This window comes from Pseudopodoces humilis, chromosome 11, assembly GCF_049639895.1.
Source record: "Pseudopodoces humilis isolate 2021_Gansu_Grassland_sample_001 chromosome 11, ASM4963989v1, whole genome shotgun sequence".
Lineage (NCBI taxonomy): Eukaryota > Metazoa > Chordata > Aves > Passeriformes > Paridae > Pseudopodoces > Pseudopodoces humilis.
In genome coordinates this window covers 20,097,130-20,119,825 of record NC_142210.1, presented here as the reverse complement: position 1 = coordinate 20,119,825, position 22,696 = coordinate 20,097,130, and the positions used below count along the sequence as shown (strand labels likewise).

At 37.9% G+C, this 22,696-nt stretch overlaps 1 protein-coding gene across 6 annotated transcripts in view; it reads left to right on the top strand.

Moving 5' to 3' along the window:
* The window catches only part of NLGN1 (neuroligin 1), a 425,110-nt gene that overhangs the window by 234,014 nt on the left and 168,400 nt on the right, over positions 1-22,696 (top strand). For 5 of the 6 annotated variants that reach the window (XM_088061108.1, XM_088061106.1, XM_088061107.1 and 2 more), the window contains one exon: positions 168-320. The exons of the other annotated variant lie outside the window; for it this stretch is intronic. In XM_088061108.1, coding sequence (XP_087917234.1) covers positions 168-320 — 153 coding nt within the window. The remainder of the gene's footprint in view (positions 1-167; positions 321-22,696) is intronic. 6 annotated transcript variants of the gene reach the window in all.

Genomic DNA, 22,696 nt, shown 5'->3' with positions numbered 1-22,696 from the left:
AAAGAAACACTTGTGCCCACCTGCCCATTTCCTTATGTGAAAGATGTTGCTTGAGAAACACTTCCAGAAAAAATAACTCACTTAAAAAAAAATAAATCAATTTAAAAATTGCATGTATCTTCTTTGGTGCTTTCTTGAGATAAAATGTGTCTTAATATTTTTTCCAGACATTCGGGACAGTGGGGGACCTAAGCCTGTGATGGTGTATATTCACGGAGGGTCCTACATGGAAGGCACTGGAAATTTATATGATGGCAGTGTTCTAGCAAGTTATGGGAATGTGATAGTCATCACAGTCAACTATCGCCTTGGGGTACTTGGTAAGAAGCTTTCAGCTTTCCACTAATCCCTGATATCTGCAATGCAATTCATATTATATGTGAGAATGTACTTTAAAAAAAAAAAACAGGCAGAAGAGAGACAACAAGTGCTTTTAAATTTTCATTGTCAAATAGAAGGTTTGTATTCTGGGGATGAGATATAAAGATATTGCAGGTGTTTTCTGGAAGAGCCTGCTGTCATGCTGCATGAAACAGGTATTGCTGAGCTGTCCAGGGACAAGAGCTTCTCTTTATTTTTCCTTCCCTCCCCCCCCTCTTTTCTTTTGTTTCTATGAATAATACTGATGCTCTAGTTCATAGACAGGTAAATTAATTTTTAAAAATAACTTTTAAGCCATAGTGGGCAGGGTTTTCTATTGGAAGGAAAGAGACTAACTTTTAAATACTGTGATTTTTTCATGCTTTGAAAAAGTGAAGAATGTTATGAAAACATTTTTTTTGCCTTTTTGCTTTGAACTTCATTGTGGTTTTAAAAGTGGTATGGGTGTCATTCAAGTACCCCCAGTGTTTCTTTTCCAGCTAATTAATTAGAGAATGAAGGAGTTACCTTTGATTGTTTCAAATACATTCAATAGAATGTGCTTGTGCTGTTGGTAGAGGTGTGTGGTCTCCCTCTGGTACCTTGGATTTATGGAAAATAATTACTCTGCTATTTTCTTAGAGTAGTCACATGCATGATAACATCCACCAGCTCTTGAGACAGTATGGCTCTTAGGGGGTTTTCCTGCATACTCTACTGAAATATTGCATGCTAAGAATCCTGAAAGCAGGAGTTGGGTGCTGGGATGTAATAGAGAATACAACAGTAACTTCAGAACACTTATATAGGTGTGAGGGTATTCCCTGTGACATCTGAAAGGCTGTGACAGACCAAGTGTCATTCACAGCAGAGAATTTATTCTGGAGACCTGTCACCTTTATTTTCAAATGTCTGCAACTCTGCTTTACTTTTGGGTAGTTGGTTTTTATTCATCATTGCTCTGTTCTTGGTGTTGTGAATTTTCTTAGCCCAGTCCCAAAGTGCATCGGTTTTGCTTTGCTCACCTGGGTAATTGTCTTCCAACAGTTTCATTTTTGTTAAAAATTTGACACCCTAATTTCAGGGGGAGGGAATGGATTTTGGCTTTAGATTTTGAAATTTAGTGTACTGCAATTGTGTTTTACAAGAGACCAAATAATTTCCAGAGACATCATAACTACTATTGTCTGGATTTATTTCCTTGCTACTGGAGGTTTCATTTGTGATGTAACACTTTAAATAAGGAAGTTCTGTTTTTTGTATGGGTTTCCTCCTCCTGTTTTCAAATTATGTGATGACTTCAAGTCCTGGACACATATTAGCAGTTAATAATCTGTTACCTGTGCCTCTATTCAACATTTCAGTTTGACACCAGTGCCTATCTTTGATGTCTCAAACATTTCTCTGTATTATATGCTAGTATTAAAGAAAGTATCTATTATCTGAAAGGGCTGTTTATTCTTGTATACTATTTAGTCTGATTCCTAAGTCATTAGTAATTGCAGTGTTTAAAAGGACTAGTTGCTTGAAAGATGGAAATTAATACACCTTTGTTGATGATAATGGTTTTTCCACCTGTAAATTAACACTGATCCCTGAGGTAACCCACAGCTAACACCTCACTGAGCTTAGGAGGATTTCATTTTTGTTCATGTCTTTGTGATTCTTTGGGTTTCATGGTCTTTCCTGAGCCTCAAGGGTCAAAGAGCTGATTTTATTTGAAGTGGGAACTATTACAGTAAAAGCTCTAAAATTCACAGCAGAATCCAGTGATTGGTATGAATACTTGATGCTACTTTCTGCAAACCCAGTGAAAGGTTTGCAGGGTTTTCTTGGTAAAAACAATGCTGTTTACACATCTATTGTATTTGTTGCAAAGCCTATCTGTCATATATTAAATAAATAATGCTGATGTATGATGAAATAGGTAGTGGAGAAACAGAGCAACAATGAGAAAAGGAAGTTTGAACAGTTTAAATTTTTCCTGCTTTTCCTCATTTTCTAATCTACAAATACCATCAGAGTAGGACTGTGCATAATCATCAGCTTTTAACTTTGATGTTTTGAAACTCTTGCTCCTCCTTGTTCCAGCAGAATGCCACCTTTTGCAGTCACATTAAGATATGGATTTACAAAAGCACAGGGAACAAATTCTCAGTTTCCCTTACCTGATCCTATCCCACAAGGCAAGAGGTGCAGCTCCACTGCCTGGTGCCTGTGGATACCTGGGTATCACCTCACCACAGGCAGAAGGAAAATGTAAGGAATTATTAATCACATGAGAAGATGTAGGGATGAAATAAGGTCTGTCTTCTCCATTTTATGTGGCCTTTACTGGTCTGGTTTCTTGTATCAGACTTCTGTGGATATTTGGTTTTGTATAGGTGATCTCTGTGAGTTGTCTGCCATCGTTTCACCAAGATATTGACTTCTCTTAAACAAATAAACTGATAAATCATTATTATTCAATACATGTTTAGAGATGAAATAGTAACATTTTCTTCCAGACCAATTGTGATGGGACTGGGAATGTGTTTTGATATTAGGTTCCTCACAGTACTCCTATTAAGTCCACTGTAGACAGCTTTTGATGCAGTTCAGATTATTTTCCTGTTTATTCTGAGTTGAAAGATCCTTTGTTTTATGAACTCATCTCCTAGAGGAGCTGCATTTTTCGGAGATGCAGGATTTACTTCTAAATAAAATGTTAGATAATGCTTAAAAGTGAAATCCATTTGGTAAAGAGAAAACAATAATGAAAATAAAAGAATGATGGAGCAAATGCATCTAAAATGAAAATAAAAACAGAAAAATCCAAAACAAAACCAAAAAATAATAAAATATACTAACCAAACAATCCAACAAAAACTCAAAGCCCTGGTGAGTTCCCTGGCCCAATTTTGCCTTTGAGACAAGTCTGAGAATGAAAGTCTGTTAGAAACTGTCCTTAGATAAAGATGATGGAAAAGAGAGCTGTTTGCCCTGGGAAGTTAGGGGCTGCTGAATAGGAAGCCATTGGAAACACACTATGTCTTCTTTAGATTCTTTCTGAATGCAAGTCTTGTGCAAGCAATTTCACCAAGAAGGAATACTGCAGAAGCAGTCTAACAGCCTTGAAGGACAGTGCAGATATATTTTTATGGCTTCTTTTTGCGAAAGGACAGATATGAAGACAGGTTTGGATTTTAAATTCAGCTGATAGGAGATGTCAAATGTTTATTCAATATATATTCACCTGGTAAAAAGCAGGAGCATTTTATTTAATTTTCATTAAGAAAATGGAAAGGAATTATAAAAGGAGTCTATTCAACATCCAGAAAAGATCATGATGGACAGATTTAATACTGCCAGTGCTGTTTGCTGTGTTCTTTCTTATGAAAGGTTTATTTAGAGAGGGAGAATGTTTTGGGTCACCATTGGCTACTACTGCTTTCAATTTCAATAGTGGAGAGAAAGGACAGAGCTGGTTTATGCTAACTGGGAATTTGTTTCTCCATTTTATTAATTTATACTCTTTGCTCTTGGTTACCTTTAAGCCACAGAACTTTAATAGAACTTTCACAGAAAAAAAAGCATTTGTATTGAAGCTCACCAACTGAACAGGGGGAAGGAATAATGACTTAGAGAAATCCTAGTTTGAGCACCTCTTTAAATTTCCCATTTTTACCTCTTTAAGAGACAGTGGTTGTCCCTACAGAAACAGTAAATTGTCATTCCAAGGGCCTGGGTCAAAGGTGGCAATAAGTAAAAAGGAAAAATGGTCTGTATTTTGTGTTTTCAGTTAGGCATTCTGATAATGTCTGCCTTGGGAAGGCAAACATCCTAAACTTTTAGACCAAAATTCAGGTCAAAATGGAAGCACATCCATGAGTGAGATTGATTCCTTCCTTATGCCTTCTTTAATTATATGAAATCTTCCCTTTTGAGGAGGGTATAGGAACCATTACTGTCATTTAATCTTGCATTTATACTGTCACCCCCTAGTTTGAGAATATTGTCTGGGATTACTGAAAACACTTATCCAGGTGTTCCACCACTTCAAATTTCATTTTTTCCCTGTTGGTTCTTTTAATCCTGCAAATGAAGTCACTGCAGCAGACTGAAAGCTCTGATAACATTACTCAGTACATTATTTCCTAAATAACTGCACTGAAATCAATGGGGCTCTTCAGTGCAGGGCATCCCCTTGTGACAGAGCCTGGCTGCCCATAATTTGAAGTGATGTGATGAAGAGTGAGGGTACTGGAAAGGTGTCTGTTCCTCTTGCACAGAACTGCTTCTGAGAAGAGCAGTTCTTAGAAATCTGTTGTGTTTTCCAGCACAAAACTCCATTTTTCAGTAGTGTGTTGTGTGAGCCAGCTCTGCTGGGCTGCAGCATTCATGCCAAATAAAACACATTAGTGACAGAAAACAGAACAAAGCAAAAAATACTGTCACAAAAGCCCTTAACTTTTTTAGTTACTGCTGGAGCTTTATGGATAATTTAGGGACAGAGGATGAGTCTTATTATGCCATAAAATGTTTTGTTGCTGTGTGTCTGGATACATTAGGAAAATATCTCAGGTTTGAACACATTTGCTGCTGTGCAGAATGATGCCAACCTGCAACCTCTGAATGGCCAGAGAGGTACATGAAATACAAGGACACAGCCCTGCAGTAAGTGCTGGGCAACCTCTGCCAAGCCCAAAATTCCTGCCCTCATCCATCCTGCTCTCAGCAAGGAGCTGCACATTCCCAACAGGCCAAAAAACATAATAAGGCACAACCTTTCTTTTAGGAGCAAGTTTATGTGCATCAGTGCTGTGACAATTCCAGAATGCAGCCTGGTGAGTCCCTCCATGGGATGAAGAATTATCAGCTGACCATTTGCAGGTCACAGAGATGAGAATATATTATAATGAAAGCTACTTCAGAGCAGCTTGGAAGTACCTGCCTCTTTCAGGAGTCTAATTCCTTTGGGATTGACTAGAAGGTACTGTCTTGTTTTGTTTTAATACTTTTTTTAAATATAATAATATACCGTAATTTTTTTTCCCATTGCTTTCAAACTAGATCTGCTTTTTTCACTGCCTTGTTATTGCCTTTATTTTGACAGCATGGCAACACTACTGAAAATATTAAATAGAGGAGTAAGAATATGATTCAAAATAATGTATAAAATGTAGATATAACACTTCCAAAAATTGCTTCATAGGAGATTAAAAAGCTTTGGTCCACTTTATAAAGATATTTTGATGAACTAGTGTTTTGTTTCACTTAAGTATTTTTGCAAACATAGCCTATTATGTTCTTATTCTGCAGCCTGGAGAGTTGTCTCTCCTGAAAAGAAGCCTTTTCACTTCAGTAAAAGTAAGCATCTCATGACATAGTGGCTATTCAGTGAAAGTAACAGTGCAATAAGAAGGTTTATGTTAGTTAGCTATCAAAGGAGATCAAAAATGTACAAAGACTCTTTTTCCTACATTGCTTAGATTGTGGGGTTTTCTTTTATAGTTCACAATTTAATATCCAGTAAAAGTGGGAAAATGTTTGATCATTAGCTTTGGTGACAAGCACATCCATTATCTTTTTATGAAACCTTAAAGGTACTGTCAGGAGATGGCATTTTATTCCAGCTTTGCTGCACCTCTAAAGGGGCTCTGATGAACCTTTTTTCTATTATCCATTTCCTAAGATGTTTGAGTAAAAGTGATAGATGAGCAGAAGATTATATATTATTGCCTAATTAAAACTACATTACATTGAAAGTAAAGATGGAAAATTAATAGCAAAACACATCAAAATGTGCAGTCAAAAATCATTCAAGTTTTCTGAAGTGGAGGAACATGCACGGAATGTTAATCTATAAATGCTTTTAGGGACCCCTGGCAGCTTCATAACAGTTTTCCTTTGGGTATAAATGAAATTTTAATATTTTAGGATTATACAGTAAAGAAGGTGTCCAGATGGCCTGATCTGATCCCACCTTTGCCTGGGGCATCACAGAGTCTTGGTATGAAGCCCTCCAAATGAATTTGATGCTAGATAAATAGAAGGAGTTAAGATAGAGAGAGTACTGCAGTTATCTATTCCCCCTGGTGCTGTACTTCACAAGGGCTGATTTACACATCCTTGGAATTCTAAAAATGTATTAGACAATTCTTATTTAATATAGCAGGTAACCTCAGGGCAGCCCAGTTTGCAGGAGGCCCAAGCACTCATCTAGATTTGCAGTGTCCTAATTTCATAGGCCCATTAATAGAATTAGCATTCAAATCTCAGACCTGCTGTAATTAATGATATTTTAGTAGGGCTTTTTTTGTGAGTTAGTGCCAGCCAGAGGGAGGTGGGGCATGCAGTGGAGCAGAGGAAGATTTTCACACTTGATCTGTACCACCAAAATGACAAAATGGATGTGAGATAAACAAAGGGTTATTGACTACAGATCTTTAAAGGGTCAACTGCAAAGCACAGTAGGCAAGATATTTGTGAAATGGGAACCCTGAATAAATAGTGCACTCTTAAAATGAACCATTCCTTTTCTATTTGTGCTTTTTCTAGCACAGCCAATTGACATTATCCACCTGCTTGGATAGATGCAGACACGCACCAGATTCAATATTTTTTAGGGTACAGAAGCATAATTTTATTTACCATTGAATAGGTTTCTATCTTGGTACAGGTACATTTTAAATAACATGTTTATTCTGATGTTTTTCACTAGACTTCTTTTTTGGTAAACAGGAAAATAACGAATAGCAAACTTTAAAACTATTCATTTAAGCATAAGAGCAGTTTGTGTCATTTCTGTCAAGAAAAATTACTTTTTGGTAAGATAAATTTCCTTCATCAATATTTAATCATATAATAAAAGTATCCCAGTTTTTCTAAATAAAAGATTTATCTTTGAGAGCAGAATAAACTTCAGCATGATAATATTTGTAAAATAGGAAGGAAAAAGTGCTCACTGAAGACAAGTTATAAATACCTTACTGCCTTAGAGAAAAAAAAAAAGTTGAAATCTTTGACCCTATTATCCTACATGATGTTATTTGTAATTTTTATCAGGAACTCTGTGCTCCTGAGCTTTATGCAGCTGTAATTCACACCCAGAAAAAAAGGTGAATGAAAATTCTTCCAACATTTATGATTGAAGTAGCAGAACAAGTAGACAGAATATTTCTAAATTCCCAGTTGACAGCATTTAATTACATATATTAAAATAGTTTTCTGAAGCTGAAATTAAGCACTTCTGTATACTGTGGGGCTTTGGAAGAAATAGATAACTTGACTGGGATTTCCATTGCAAATATTGCTCTCATTTTTCACACATTTCAATTGCATAAAATTTATCATTTTATGGGTTTTTTCGTGTGCAAATTAGTTTACATATATGGGCACTAGCTCAAATATTATTGTGATACTTCCTTGATGTAGTACCTCATGATATTTTTGAGTCAGTTGAACAAGATCTGTATTTTAAGGCTGTAGCAGCACTTTTTAATGGTTGAAAAGAGTAATGTGAACAATAGATCTAGAGGTACAAAACTCTCTTGGCAGCAGTACTGGCAAGAGAGGGTCCTAAATTTTTTCTTCTATTTAATGTGTGATCCATGTTGGCCTCAGCCAACCTAGAAAATACTACAGTAAAAATGTTGCAATTTGCATTACCTTCTAATGGAGAATATATAGAAGACTACATTGATTGATACACTGATTTCTTCTATCCCCAGAAGTACTGGCAAATAAATATTATTTTGGCAAAAACTGCATTTGAATACATTATTACATGAAAAACTGCTACGTGAAGGTCTCTGAAAGGCCAGAGGAAATGCTGTATATTGGTTAATATCCCTTGTTAAGCAAAGTATGAAAATTGCCTTCCAGCAAATATAAATACAAGATACTAATGCATTTGTAAAGTATTTTGAATATATTTTGTGTTGTATATGTTGCAAACTAAAAATATTTTTGAGAAAAGAAAGATCACTTATACACTTTAATTAAGAATTTGAAATATATCCTCCATATTTCAGGAGGTTTATTGCTTGAAAAATAAATCTTACTGGCATTTTTCATTGTTCTGCAGTAATTTTTCACCATTTTTTCAAGATCCTAATGAAATAGAATGAAAGGAGTTAAGTCTTTGTATGGGAGACTCACTACTCATTCAAGAGTTCTACTGGTTTTAAAAATAATTTTTGTTTTATTTTTTTGTCAGCTCCTGGATGTTTTTTTTTATGAAATCTCCCTTACTCATTAGAATTTGTTCATTTTCTCAAGGCTTTCCACCAGGATTTTGGTTGAGGGTTCTTAAATTGCCATAGGTATGCTGACAAATTTCTTTACTATTTATTTTACTCTTGAAGAATGAATTGTTCAGTACAGAAACGCAAAGTATTAAAGGAAAGGAGGCAGGGCAGCACATAGCCCCAAATAATTTCAAAAATTTTAGGCAAACATATCCCTAAGCTGTTTTGCTTACTTAGGTTCCAACATCCCATGAGTTTGGTAAGCACTTATTTGTGTCATCTCACTGATTCCAACAGGAAACACACTGGGAAATTAATTTCTTCCCAAAATGTTTGCTCCCATCTCTACTTGTTGGTGTAGTTTATTGCACATTAATTGATTTGCTTCTCTGACTGAAATTTTCCTTCCAGCTCCAGGTAAATGCTGTGTCTCCACTAAAGACATTTTACTAAAGCAGTGACACGGTGGGGTGTCCTTCACTGGGCCCCCTGTGTGCTGTGGGGCCAAAGGCCATGTGCTTTCAGCTTCCCATGAACCATATTAATGACCCTGTAAAACACACTCCTGAGCACCCTGGGGATGTTATAATTACTCACTTCATTATAACGTGCCTCTTGAAAAATGTTCTCTAAATATTTTCCTTTTGCCATTATATAGTTCTTAACAAGGATGGCTAAATTATGGTGGAGTGAAAGGGAAATGTTCACATTAAAAGGAATATTAACTTTCTCTCCACCATTTTCTTCTGATCATTTACCTCTCCTGTGGGGAAAGACTGAGAGAACTGGGCTTGTTCAACCTTCAGAAACCTTCTGAGTGACCTAATTGTGGCCTCCCAGCACCTGAAGGAGCTACAGAAATGAAGAGGGACTTTTTACAAGGGCCTGAAATGACAGAACGAAGGGGAATGGCTTCAAACTGAGAGTAGCTTTATATCAGATATCAGAAAAAATATTCTCCCCTGTGAGGGTGGAGAGGCCCTGGCACAGGATGCCCAGAGGAGCTGTGGCTGCCCCATCCCTGGGAGTGTCCAAGGCCAGGCTGGATGGGGCTGGGAGCAGCCTGGGAAAGTGGAAGGTGTCCCTGCCCATGGCAAGGGGTGGAACAGAATGATATTTAAGGTTCATTCCAGCCCAAACTATTCCATGATTCTATTACTTAAAATTTTCACTTTTGATACTTCATGGGCTCTCACATCCTTTGTGTTCAAAGCTAAAAGCCCCTTTCATGGTTGAGTTCCTCCTGTTGTTTGGGTGCACATTGTTTGGATTTTGATTACCATTAGATTCTTGAATTACTGTTAAAGTTAACTTAAAATGGAAATGTACTCACTATTTCATTTATTTTCCTTCTGATAACAAAGAAATCACTTGACAGCTGCCTTGCTAGCACAGAGTTTTTCTAATGTGGGTTCCCTCCAGCTGAAGATGTGCTTTAAAAATGTTATTGATGAATACAAGATATTACCTGCATTTTCCAGCAACCAAAAAATTCAACATCTACAGTAGTACCTGAGTTTCATCTTCGCAGTTTTTCTAGGTAAATGCTGTAGAAGTAGTGATCACAATTTCAAATTTAAGGTTCCATTCTTAAACAATGCACACATTTCTTTTCCTTTCCCCCTCATGAGCGCATAATGTTGCTTTTTTATCCTTTGAAAGTTCTATATAGTTGTTGGCTGGTTCCTTTTTATAAATATTTCATAAGTAGTGTTTTGATCTCTGGTTCAAATTCAGTCATGGCAGCAGATGTTCTTCTTGATAGGTTTCTTTTGAAAGTGCTGTGTACAAACAAATTTACAAACAGGAGTGTATTCACTAGGTGTAGTGGAACTGATAATATTGAAAAAAATATTACAAAGAATAAATTCTCAGTTTTAAGAGAAAACTTTATTTTTTTTTTTGAGACATGCAAAATCTGAACAAAAAATATCATTGCTTGGTTATAGAGTATTGAAGATGCAGCTGAGCGTTAGAGAAAAGTCTGGATCATCTTACAAACATTGAAAAAAGCCCTTTTCTTGCAGACAATGTTGTCTTGCAACCAGATCCAGTTCCAGGCTATCATAGAGCAGCTCCTCTTGTGAGGTGGAGGCAAGCAGCTGTTATTAGGAGCCATCAACTTTGCTAGAACCTGATCCATTTTTGCCATGTTCAAGCACAAAGAGGAAATATTATGTTTGTACCACCAAGGTTTTGCCTCTACAGAAGAACCCCCTGGTGTGAAGAGGTTGCAGGTTTTGATTCTGCTGCCTTGAGCACCAGAGAAAACTGGCTCCACATGTTTGTTTCTCACTCTTACTCCATTCTTGCAAGCACCTCTGTGGCTCACCACTCCTGAAGTCTGCAGTGTTCCAGAAAGGCTCTGAGTGAATTCTGGGTATTGTATTCATAGGATGAGAGTCTTGCTCTGCTTTTGTATGGTTCCCTTACAACACTCCAACAAAATAATTTTGAAAAATGAGCCCAAGAGGGTTTATTTCCCATTAATGAGTGAATGCTGGCATTTGGATGATGGAAATAGATACATTCTTTTGTGTGACTGTACAGGTGAGAGCTTCTGTCATGAGATTGTGCTTTTCATTTACATGAGCTCTTAGTTTTCTGCTGCTAAAACTTTTTAGTCCTTTAAAAGCTTTTCCCATCAAATTCTCTGTAGTTTCTCAGTGTTTCCTCCCAGGAGATCTCTATGATTTAGGTAAAGATAATCAATCTCACTGAAAGAAACAAAATTACTTGTGACAATCAATGTGTGCTAACAGTTAGTCGTTGTTAAAGTCATCCTGCATCCTGCAGAACCCAGCAGAAGCATATTCAGAACCTGGCTCTTAACTTCTCCCTGCCAAGCCAGCAAAATGCAAAAAGCCAAAGGAAATTGAAACAAGCACGTGAAGGGGTGTGGCTCTCACTGGCTTCAATGTGAGTTATAGAGAATGAGGAAGATTTTAAAAACTCAGACTCTTGGTAGCATCCAGCAAAAGGACAAGTGGCAGCAGGCACTAGGTATAGGGGAAAGTCCAAAAATAAAATCCTTGTTAGTTCTGAGGGTGGTCAGATGATGGATCAAGCTGCCAGAGAGGCTGGGGAGTCTCCAGTGCTTGGAGATATTCAAACCCTGCCTGGGCACAGACCTGAGGAGCGTGGTTTGTCTGACCCTGGTGCAGCAGGGGAGGTGATGAACTGAAGTCTCCACAGATCCCAGCTACCCTAAGGCTGTGATTCTGTGATCTTAAAGCCGAGCAGTGGGTCCTGAGTACTGTGAGGGAGCAGATGAATTATTCTCTAGACATCTACCTGAACTTTTAAAACCCGATTATCATTGTAAACCTTCTTTCTGCATAGTCTGGGCTCACCTGAAAATGAATTAGCCCATTATAGATGTCTTAAGCAAAAAAAAAAGCTTTTCTGCAAAGCAATTACCCTGCTAGTACCTTTTTTTCACACCAGCAGATGTATCATCTACTCACATGCGCTAAGGTTTCAGCCTGTGGCTCATGAGCACAGGAGGGATTCCTTGTTCTACCATCCCAATGGAGAAAAGCAGCTCTGTTTTGACAGCCTGGCAGTGAGAGAGAACGATCTGTGTCCTGAACACTTAACCAGGCTTATGTCCAGAGCAGAGGTGCAGAAACTTTTTCACACCTAAGCCTTTCCAGGCCTTTTGCTAAACCCTGCCCTTACTGCAGCATTAGACAGGAGTTGGGCGGGGGGTGGAGATGGGGAAGGGTCAAATGGTCACAGGTTAGATCATGCAGAGTCTCCTGTTGTAGCTCTCTCTGCTGGAATTTGGGGTTTAGGGAATGGAGCTCCTGATTTTAAGGAATCTAAAGATTGCCTGCAAGTTGTAAGACAATGGAAGACTAGATTTTCTCTTCCTTCTTTGTCTCTTTTTCCTCTTAGGAAAGGATCCAGTGTAAGCTGGATGTTGGCTTGTTTATTTAGGTTCAGCCCCCAATCACTGGCATCCTGGGTTTTTTCCTTTGTTTTTGTCAGGCCAGAGAATTTCTTCTGTGCTGTCACTCATCCCACTGTTCCTTGCCCAAACAATTTGGCAGTTCCTGAGGACATATTTTTTTCACATCTCTAGATGCATATTGAAAAATCACATGTTGATGAGGACCAATTTTTAAGTAAAATTTGCCTGTGCTACGGATGAACACATCGCTTAGGGTGCATTAGGGAAATTCTAAAACCTTACTTTTTGGAAGCTGATCATACACTAAAAGCAGCAAAAAGGAAAAAAATTAAATTTCCAATTACAGCTAATAGCTTGCTGCAATTGACATGAATAAAGCATTTTGAAGGTACTTCTAAAAGCAGCTTCTCAGTAAATCCAAGTAGTGAAATGTTTTGTAATGAAGCACTTGTAAAAAGGAGGTTAAATATCCTGTGCTTAACAACTTGCAGAACCCAGAAATCTGTTTTAGAGACATCTTTGGGGATTTCTCTGTAAGAATACAACTGACAAATGGGTTTGTTTTCCTTTGAGAGTGTTTACATATATCTGATATTATTTGAAGCATCTCCTTAAAAAAAATCGTCCCCTAAAAATCTTAGTTTTAAAAGACTAAAAAAAATATAACCCAATGCTAGTGACAAACCTTATTATTTCATTAAATCTTTTCAATATTATCGACCCTTTAAGCAGCAATGTTTCTAAGGTGAATCAAACAAGTCAAAGTACTTTTTCTGAAAGCTGAAGATGTATTTTGTACATTAAGTCATTCATTTTTCAGAAGGAATATTATAGTAGTTTTAAATATGGAAGAGTTTTAAGGAGAGCAAAGAGCTTGTTATACTATGGTAAGTAAAGAAGTAAGGATGACTCACCGAAACAGGGCTTTCTGAACATTTTTTATATATGTATTTCTCAGCACTGTGTAAAGCACAGATGAAAGGTTAAGAGAGTAATAAACAAAGCTGGAATGTGATTTTGATGGGTAAGCTGCACTTTGATCTTCAGGCTATAAAACACTGCTACCTGGGTCACAACCAACACTCAACAGGACAAACTAGCACTTGTTCTCTGCGCTATAAAAGTCACAATTCCTTTTTCTATGCCATGCCAGCAAACATTCTGTGGCACTGAAGGATGGAAAGGGAGAATGTAGGAGTTTTAGCAATTTGTGTATTTTAAAGCATCTTTAGACAGGTGCTAAAGTTTTCTTTAAAGTTCTCTGATCTTTAACAAATAGAACTATAGGAATGGATTTGCAGCAAATACTGAGCAATTTTAAAGATCTTGAAAATACTAAAAATATATGAAATTGTTTAAAACCAGGAATTAAATTGTAGGTTATGTAATATCTTGAAAAAGAGCAAAATCAGTGCTGCTTTTATTTTAGTTAGACAAGATTGCATTTCCTACTGGACCAAAGCACTCTGCCTTACTATTCCACAGAAACATTGAATATCCTGAGTTGGAAGAGACCCACAAGGATCATCAAAGTCCAACTCTTGGTCTTGCTCAGAACAATCCCAATTTCCATTTACTCCTCTTCATTCATTCCTTCAGAAAGATGTCTACTTCTCCTTAAGTTTCTTGGTTTCACTGATATTTTCCAAGCATGATTAAATGTGCTCTCAGATGTGAAGCTGTGCCATTCCTGTCCCTGGAATTCCTGTCCCTTCCCAAAAACAGGTGGAGCTGTGGCTCTTGGGGACGTGGTTGAGGGGTGAACAAAGCAGGGCTGGGTTAATGGATGGACCTGATGATCCTGGAGGTCTTTTCAGCCTCAAATATTCTGTGATTTGCACATGGCTCCACAGTCTCACATCAGCCTGAGAAGGACAGGCTGAGGTAAAAGAAAAGCAATCTTAGGAGGATGATAGAGTACAGGAGGATATCTAGACCCTTTAAAAAAACATGGGTTTGATGTTTCCTTTCTTTTAGTGTGCCTGGTCTTTGTTGCTAAAATAGTTTTTGTGGGTTTATAACCTCCATGATTTCTGTTGGTCCTGATTAACTATAAATATGAATAATTCTGCTGATTGCAGCAGGGTTGCTTACATGGATAAAATTAACTTGGAATAGATTTTTATCCAGTCTGACTCTTGGAGAATACAGCAAAGAAAATAATGAAGGTTTACCCTTAAAGAAACAGCGAAAATAAATATTTTTCCCCTTGGAATCTCAGTGGAGGAAAAGGTGCGATTTCCACAATATTTGGCTGATGTATCAATTGTAAAATAAATATTAGTAATTCTAAGGACACTTATTGTTCTTGATTATGTTCATGAAGTCATTTTAGCATTTTACAAGACCAAAGTAATATAAATTATCTGTTTTTAAATAAACAAAATCCAACTAGTGAATGAAAACAACTTTTTTTCTCTTCCAGTGGAAACTACCCCCAAACTGACCTTTTTATTTGCAAGATAGTCACACTATTATTACATACTGTGAATATGGTTATCACAAATGCATAGATTGCCCTTAAAAGTGTGACCATGTCTTTTAATTATGCCCTTGATTCTAGCAAATTTCAGGCAATAAAAAACTCATTAATTTTAATTGTGTTGGATCAAGCCCCATATTTATAAAGTGATGTAATTGTCCACTGCATTCCTGACATCTGGCAATAAAATTCTTGATCATAAAGCACTAGGTTATATTTATTGGTGCAGGATTAGCCATCAAGCAATGGTTAATCAGGAACAAAGAGCTATTCAGAGCATTCCTTCATCAATGATTAGGAAATTAAGTCAGAATATACATTTATTTATATTTGTTTAGAAGTTACATTGCTCCTGTCACAATGATATCAATATAAAGCAGATACAAGCTGTTGTTCCTGACAGCACAACTCCATTTCAGTCTGTTAGAGGTTGAAGGACATGCATATTTATTCCCTTATTTTTTTTTTCTTTCCAGAATTTTCCAGCACTGAAAATTTGGCTAGCAGGAAAGAATTGATATACCATAAGTTTGAGCTGGCACGCTGTATCACAGTGCTGGGATGTGCCTTTCTGGCTTGATTTGTATGGTTAAAAAAAAGATTTTTAGTGTCCTTTACAATTATTTCCAAGCAGAAAAGACAATACTGGGAATACCCAGATTGCTGAAACTACTCTGGATTACACAAATGCCACTGCATGCTATTTATCTGTTTGTTAATTATACCTGACTAATTAATTAATGACTTTCTCTTTGATTCATTACGGAGAGATTGATGGAGCTTATGACTCTGAGACTTCCAACACTGTAGCTATGTACAGTCCAAATATTTGGTTTCTGGGATGCAACAGGGAGATTAAGATAATTTATCTCATCCCACATTTTCATCTCGATGGCATTTGTTTTGTCCCTCAGCCAGGGAACACTGGCCTGGCTGCTGCCTGCACACAGCTGAGTGTGGAACGAGGAGGGGAACGATTATTGCTCACTTCTCTCTTGTTTTACACCAAAGTTTCCCTTCCCTTGCTCCTCCAGCCAGTGCAAAGCCCTTTACACCAGTGAGTGAATAACACTTAAAGGTGTTGTAGTACCACAAACCCTTGGAGACTCCGTTCCAGGGCTTCTTGTCAAGGAGCTCGAGTGCTCTGCTGAATTGTGTGACGTGCAGGGAAGTTAATAAAGGACCTGTGCCAATCTGAAAGCCACAACTTACTGTATCCTTACATCTAGAGTAGTAAGAGATCTGGCATCATGATCCATTTCATTTTTAGGAAGCTTAATCTCTTGTTCTTCACACAAAAAAAACCTAGATCAAATATCACAGCTAGCCATGTATTCTCCGCCCCTCTGCTGAATAGCTCATCAAGTCTTTAAAAAGTAACTAATGATGGTTGAAAAAAGTGATTTGATAACTTATTTAAGCAGTTTAACCTGTTTTAAGTTTTTATGGGACTAACCTTTTTTCTGCTACTTCTCTTCAGACTCTAAATTTGCATCTGATTTGTATTAACAGAAAATGGAAAAAGCAAATTTGCAATTGAGTAGTTTTTCCAGGGAATCCTGTTGCTGAGCACTTTTTTGGTAATAGTTTCATAAAGTGACGATGGCAATATTACTACTTTTGTTCTAGAGAATAATTAAACTGTAATGCATAAGGAAATCTGAAATTTTATCAGTAAAGTAAGTGGCCAAGGTGATATGTGTCATTGCATGAGTGATGGAGGAGAGGAAATAGAATAGTAAGATTGGAATTATTCTTTAATTCCCTGCTGTTTCTGAGCTATATGGTTCCCAGGGCTTGTTGGACAGGCAGAGGGATGTGAATGTGCCAGGGCTGTGTAAACATGACACTGAATGGCAAATGTGGCTTGATGCCACTGGTTTTGGTTTGAAAGTGTCGTGTTTCTTTCAACTCCTCTTTTTCTTCCTCTCATCTCAGCCATTTTTAGCTCTCCTTTATGATTACAGAAGATCTGTATCTGAGAAGAAGGGTTCTTCCACCCCCATCAGCATCAGTTCAGTAAATCTAGGTGTCATCTGCCTAACAGCATAATGAGCAGTAATAACTCATAATGACCATAATGAGCACTAACAGCTGAACATGTCAAATATACTGGAAGAAAGAATAGTTCCCTATGGGACTCCAGCCTCCTCAAAGTGGAGGTACAAAGTGCTCCTGCAGATAGCTGTGAACTACTGAACTGCAATGCAACCACAGGTTGCTCCAAAAAATCTTTTCTAGAGGGAGACAGCTTTTGTTGGCATTTTTTGACATTACATCCATGATGATTTCTCAGAGGATTTTAAAACAAAACAGCTGTTTAAGTTTCTAACCAAACCTGAAGGACAAGCTCTTTTCAGCAGGGTAAAACCACAGTGCAGATCTCACTGGGGCACAGGGCAGGACACTGATTTGGCTTCTGGTTCAGGTGGGACCAAATTTTGTGAGAGTAGCTGGGGCATTTAAGGTAAAAAGTGAAAAAAAAGAGTGGTTAACTCTGTATCTATAACACAAGCAGGTTTTGGGAGTAACTGCAATCAGGTAGGCTGTCTGCCATTCCCACTAGTATTTGCAGCTACAGGTGTCCCAAATTAATTTACTTGATTTATCTTACACAAAAGTTTGTTGATTTTGCAATTCTCATATTTTAGGCCACTGGGACTATTCTGACATTTTGTATGAGGTTTTTTTCTTGGGCTTTTGGGTTTGTTTTGTGGGTTTTTTTTGCTTGATTTTGCTGATGCACTTTAGGAAAATATTTCTATATTTACCTGGAAAATTAAACTGTTAAAGATATCGTCGTACTTCCCTTGATACTGGCTCATGCTCTATGCAGGAAATAATACCAGTAGTACTTTTCTTGTAAAATGAGCTTTTAAACCTCTCTAAAAATTCAGCTATATTTTGATCTATGAAAATAGATAAAATATCTTTTTGAGACTATGAAAATAAAATGAAGCACCCAGGTTTCAATCCCATGATAAACAGTGAGAGAAACTGTAGGAAACAATGGGATGTGTTATCAAGTGTATCTTCAAGCAAGTTTTGGGTATCAAAGATGCTACTGAAATAAGGCTGTTGCCTAAAATTGATGCAATGTTCTTTAGCTGAAGTACTCATCAAGTTTTCAAGTGCATGCATATTTTTCTCAGTGAGTGGTCCAGTTTGTTTCATCTCAGTTAATTGCAGTCATGTGGATACATTTGCCACATCAGAGCCTGAGATTCTAAGAGGACCAATATTTATCAAACAACAGGGAAACATAAGGAAATATAAAAAATTGTTGCTTTATGAATCAGCAAGAAAAGCGAGCCCAAATGTCATAATCTCCTAAGCAGTCATTGTGATGTGATACTAAATAGAGTCAGCTAAATACACCCTGAGCACAGCAACTGGCTTTGGAAAACAGCTTTCACGAAACCTGTGTAGGTGGAGACTTTTCAAGGAATGCCAGTCTATTGTTTCTGTAATGGGAAAAATTATGGCTGATCTCAAAAACCTCTTTTTTTTTTTTTTTTTTTAATTTGGCTGTTATGTAACAGAAAAAAAGTCAGAAACTTCTCCAAATCCTAAGAGAGAAAGTTCTCTAAATACTGAGAATTATTTTCCACAGTTAATTAATCATAGTTAATAGTTAATAATCACTGTATGTGCAATGTTATACTTAATTAGATCAGTCACAGAAAGAGTCCTGTAAGGAAGACAGTGCCACCCCTCTGTGCTGACCACAGAAAATGTCTCTGTGCTTTAATACAGTTTTATTGTTCCTCTATGTCCCTACATTCAGGCACACACTTGGTATCTACTTGATGTGTCACATCACTTTATGAAACACATTTAATCTTCACTATTTCCCTGTAAAATATGTATGGGGATTCCATCCCAGGTGTGATACAAAAAAGAGACTTTCCAGATGTCCAGCCCTGACCCCATGAGAATCAAAAAGTGCAGTCATGGAATGAGAGAAGGTTTGAGTTAAAGAGGATCTTAAATACCATTTATTTCCAACTCCCCTGTCATGGGCAGGGACACCTTCCACTATCCCAGGTTACTCAGAGCCTCATCCAACCTAATTCTGATCATTCCCATGGATGGGAATCCACAGCTGCTTTGGGCAACCCATGCCAGTGCCTCCCCACCCTCACAAGAATTAATTTCTTCCTAAAATCCAACTGGAGGCCATTGCCCCTTGTGCTGTCACTCCATGTCCTTGCCCAAAGCCCCTCTCCACCTCTCCTGGAGCCCCTTTAGGCACTGGAAGGGGCTCCAAGGTCTCCTTGGAGCCTTCTCAAAGCTGAATAAACCCAAACTCAATCTGTCTCCGTAGGTGAGGTTCCAGCCCTGGAATAGACTCAGTGGCTTTCCCCTGGATCCATTCCAGCAGGTCAATCTCAGTTAATGACCAAACCCTCTGAAAACACTGGCCCAAAAGAGCCATCTGCCAGGCTGACAGCATTCCACTAGCCCAGATATCTCATGTGCTGCTTTTGCAAATCCCTCAGCCATGAGAAGATAAAACAGAATTTTCAGGAAATGGGGACTATTAAAAATATATACATTTTTAGTCTTTCAGTCAATCAGAGAGGGATGCCTTTTAGAACTGTATTTAATTTATACTTAAATGTATTAGTTTTAAAAGAAGTATAGGTTCATCCATAATATAAATAAGGTACTTTAAGTGAAATAATCTGTATTTAGAGGATCCAAATGTTTGCTATGACACCTTTTTTTTTTTTTTTTTCTTTTTAACCCCTTCACAAGTAGCCATCTGCTTCAGAGCAGTTTTTCAAGCACTCTTGATTCTGACCAGGAAAGGATTTCTTATGACAGTGCCCTATTTCTAAAACATACATGCACTAGGAAGGCATAAAAGTGAAAAGGGTTTTAAGGGATTAGTAAAAATGGATGAAGTAGATTCCTAGCTGCAACCAAGTTTTGCTTTGTGCCTTTAAATGATTATTTGAAATGTAAAAAAACCTATCCTACAGTAGCTAGTGACCAATCTCTGAAACATCAGTTCTTTACATGCCATTGCCAATGGACAATGTCAGTAGGAAAGAAATCCCCAGCAGCCTGAGTATTTTGATTTTTGCTTAGAATTCTTAGGTTAGTAATGCCCAGCTCAGATTTCTCTTCATCTCTAGGTCATAATTGGAATATATAGATCTGAAATGTAAAATATTCCTTTTTCACCTTCTGCCTGTTGTAAACCGGATGTAAATCATATGAATTTATATCCACAATAAGGAACAAGATGACCTTTAGGTCCCTGTAAACTCAGGCCATTCAATGACAAATCATAAATTTCTGCAGACATCACCACAGAAAGTATTCTTGGCCTTTCTGCCTTCATGCTAGCAGTGGTTCCTTCTGTCTTTAAAGAGTATTAACTGGGAAATTTGAATAAATCAAGGGAAACTGCTAAGGAGAGCTCCTGAAGTTCCCAAAGGGACCAGTACAAAGGCAATGGAACACTGCAGATATAACACATCTTTTGGGAAGGAGCATCAGAGTTACTGAGCTTGTGAGGATGTAAGTTAGAGACTCAGTGATATTCTTCTTTTGTTCTTTCTTTCCCCTCTTTATTGTACTACTTTATGAGTTATGTACTTGCCCTGTGATTTTAGTTTATACAGACAATTCTTCCTCATTTTCCTGTAACAGGTCTGGCTGCTTTCCCCAGGAACTTAAGGCAGAAACAAGACTTCCAATTGTTATTAAATTGTCCTGGCAATTAACCAATTCTAATTGATTTCACCAAATCTAATGGTTTCACTTGGCCTATGAAGCACCATGAAAAAGTCCTGGTGAATCAGCTAGAAAATCCTTTCTTGCTTACCTGAATGGAAACTTTCCAATTCTGGGAAAAATTATGTTTTTAAATAGAAAGGAAACAAAATAATACAAAATAAACTGCTGAATGGAGTCAGCTGCAAAGCAGAGTGCTCTGTAATCCAGGTGATGCAGAAATCAAATGGAAACCAGGATGACTCACACCTTATAAATAACTGTGAGCAGCAGAATATTGGGAAAGCAAAGCTGGTACACAATTAGCCATATTAAGGTATTATCCTTGGTCCTATCAACTTTTGCAGATATTATTTGACTTCTCCTTTCATTTTTATTCACCTTTCTCAGGCAAAAAAGAGTAAAGTAGGGATTCTGTTAAAGACAGATTTGACAGGAAAAACTTTTCTGCTGACCCTGCTCAGTGTAAGGCAAAAACCTTAATTTTTTTTTGTAAGTTGTTTTTACAAACTGGGAAGATTTGGGGTGAAAGATTGTTGGTTTTGGGTTTGTGTTTGTTTTGTGTTGGTTTTGCCTCTGGCTTCTCTTGTGTCCCATGACAGTGCTCAGCTGTACAAGCTAAAAGGATAACTTTCCTTCTAACTCATAAAAATGCTTAAGTAAATTACTCTTTTTAGGTTTTATGATGGTACAGAATATACCAAGTGGCTATAATTTTTCCTTGGGATTTTTTTGGGGTTTTACTTGTTTGTTTGTTTGCTTACAGAGTTTTATTGTTGTTTTTGGGTTTTTTTCTGTTTTCCTTTGTTGTTGGTTGTTTTTTCTTGAGGGGAAATTCCTGATAGATGTTTTTTTCACTTCTCCTCTTCATTTGTTCTTCTTTGATGTTAGTTTTTAGTAATTTGCATAAGAAAAGCATGTGAAGAATGGTAGAAAGAATTTTAATGCCATTCCTTGGTTATAATTAAAGAGAAAGTAGGAATATATTTCCTTGTGTATGTCATTTATAACAGCTTGGGCAATTTTCTGGTGTACTGCTGACTGATTACCTTTGGGGATATGAACTCTGCACACGCCCTAGTCAGACTCCAAACTTGTTTTTTGAGTTTTTGACTCTGTCTCTCCACTTACCCTCTCTCTTGAGCCATATTAAGGGTCTCCAGCAGCGAAACCTTGACTGAAATGTTATTTCCACAGAAATATAATTGTGCATGACAGTGGGTTACTACCACCTACTGCAACTCACATGGCTGAGCTGACAAGAATAAAGTTTTCTGGCAACAGGCATCTGCCAATTTGTATCGTGACATTGTGAGTGCCGGTCACAGGAGTCACCTGAAAAAGCCTGGCAGCTGACAGGAGAGCAGACCTTGACTCCCTGACATTATTGAGAGTTCAAAAAAGAGACAAGTCTGCTTGAGTCATGACCTTGATGAGAAGGGTTCCCCCCTTTTTGCACCGCAGAGCCTTCAAGAGAGGCTGAGCTGCAAAGAAGAGTGTTGTGTTTGGGAAAGCTGCTGTATTCCAGCACCCTTGGCACACATCTCAGCTCTAAAGAATTGTATCTTACTTTATGCTATTTTATGCTGAAGTAGCCACATCTTGTGTTTTTTATTTCCCACCCCAGATTTGCTTTCTGAGTGAAGAAACTCATTTTTCTGGGAGGAAACCTGTGCAGTTTCTGTGGGAGGCAGAGTGGCAGAGCCTGTGCTGCCCTGCTCCTGTCCCAGCCCTTCCCTGCACATCATCCCAGCCCTGTCCCAGCCCTTCCCTGCACATCATCCCAGCCCTGTCCCAGCCCTTCCCTGCACATCATCCCAGCCCTGTCCCAGCCCTGTCCATGCACATCATCCCAGCCCTTCCCTGCACATCATCCCAGCCCTGTCCCAGCCCTGTCCATGCACATCATCCCAGCCCTGTCCCAGCCCTGTCCCAGCCCTGTCCCAGCCCTGTCCCTGC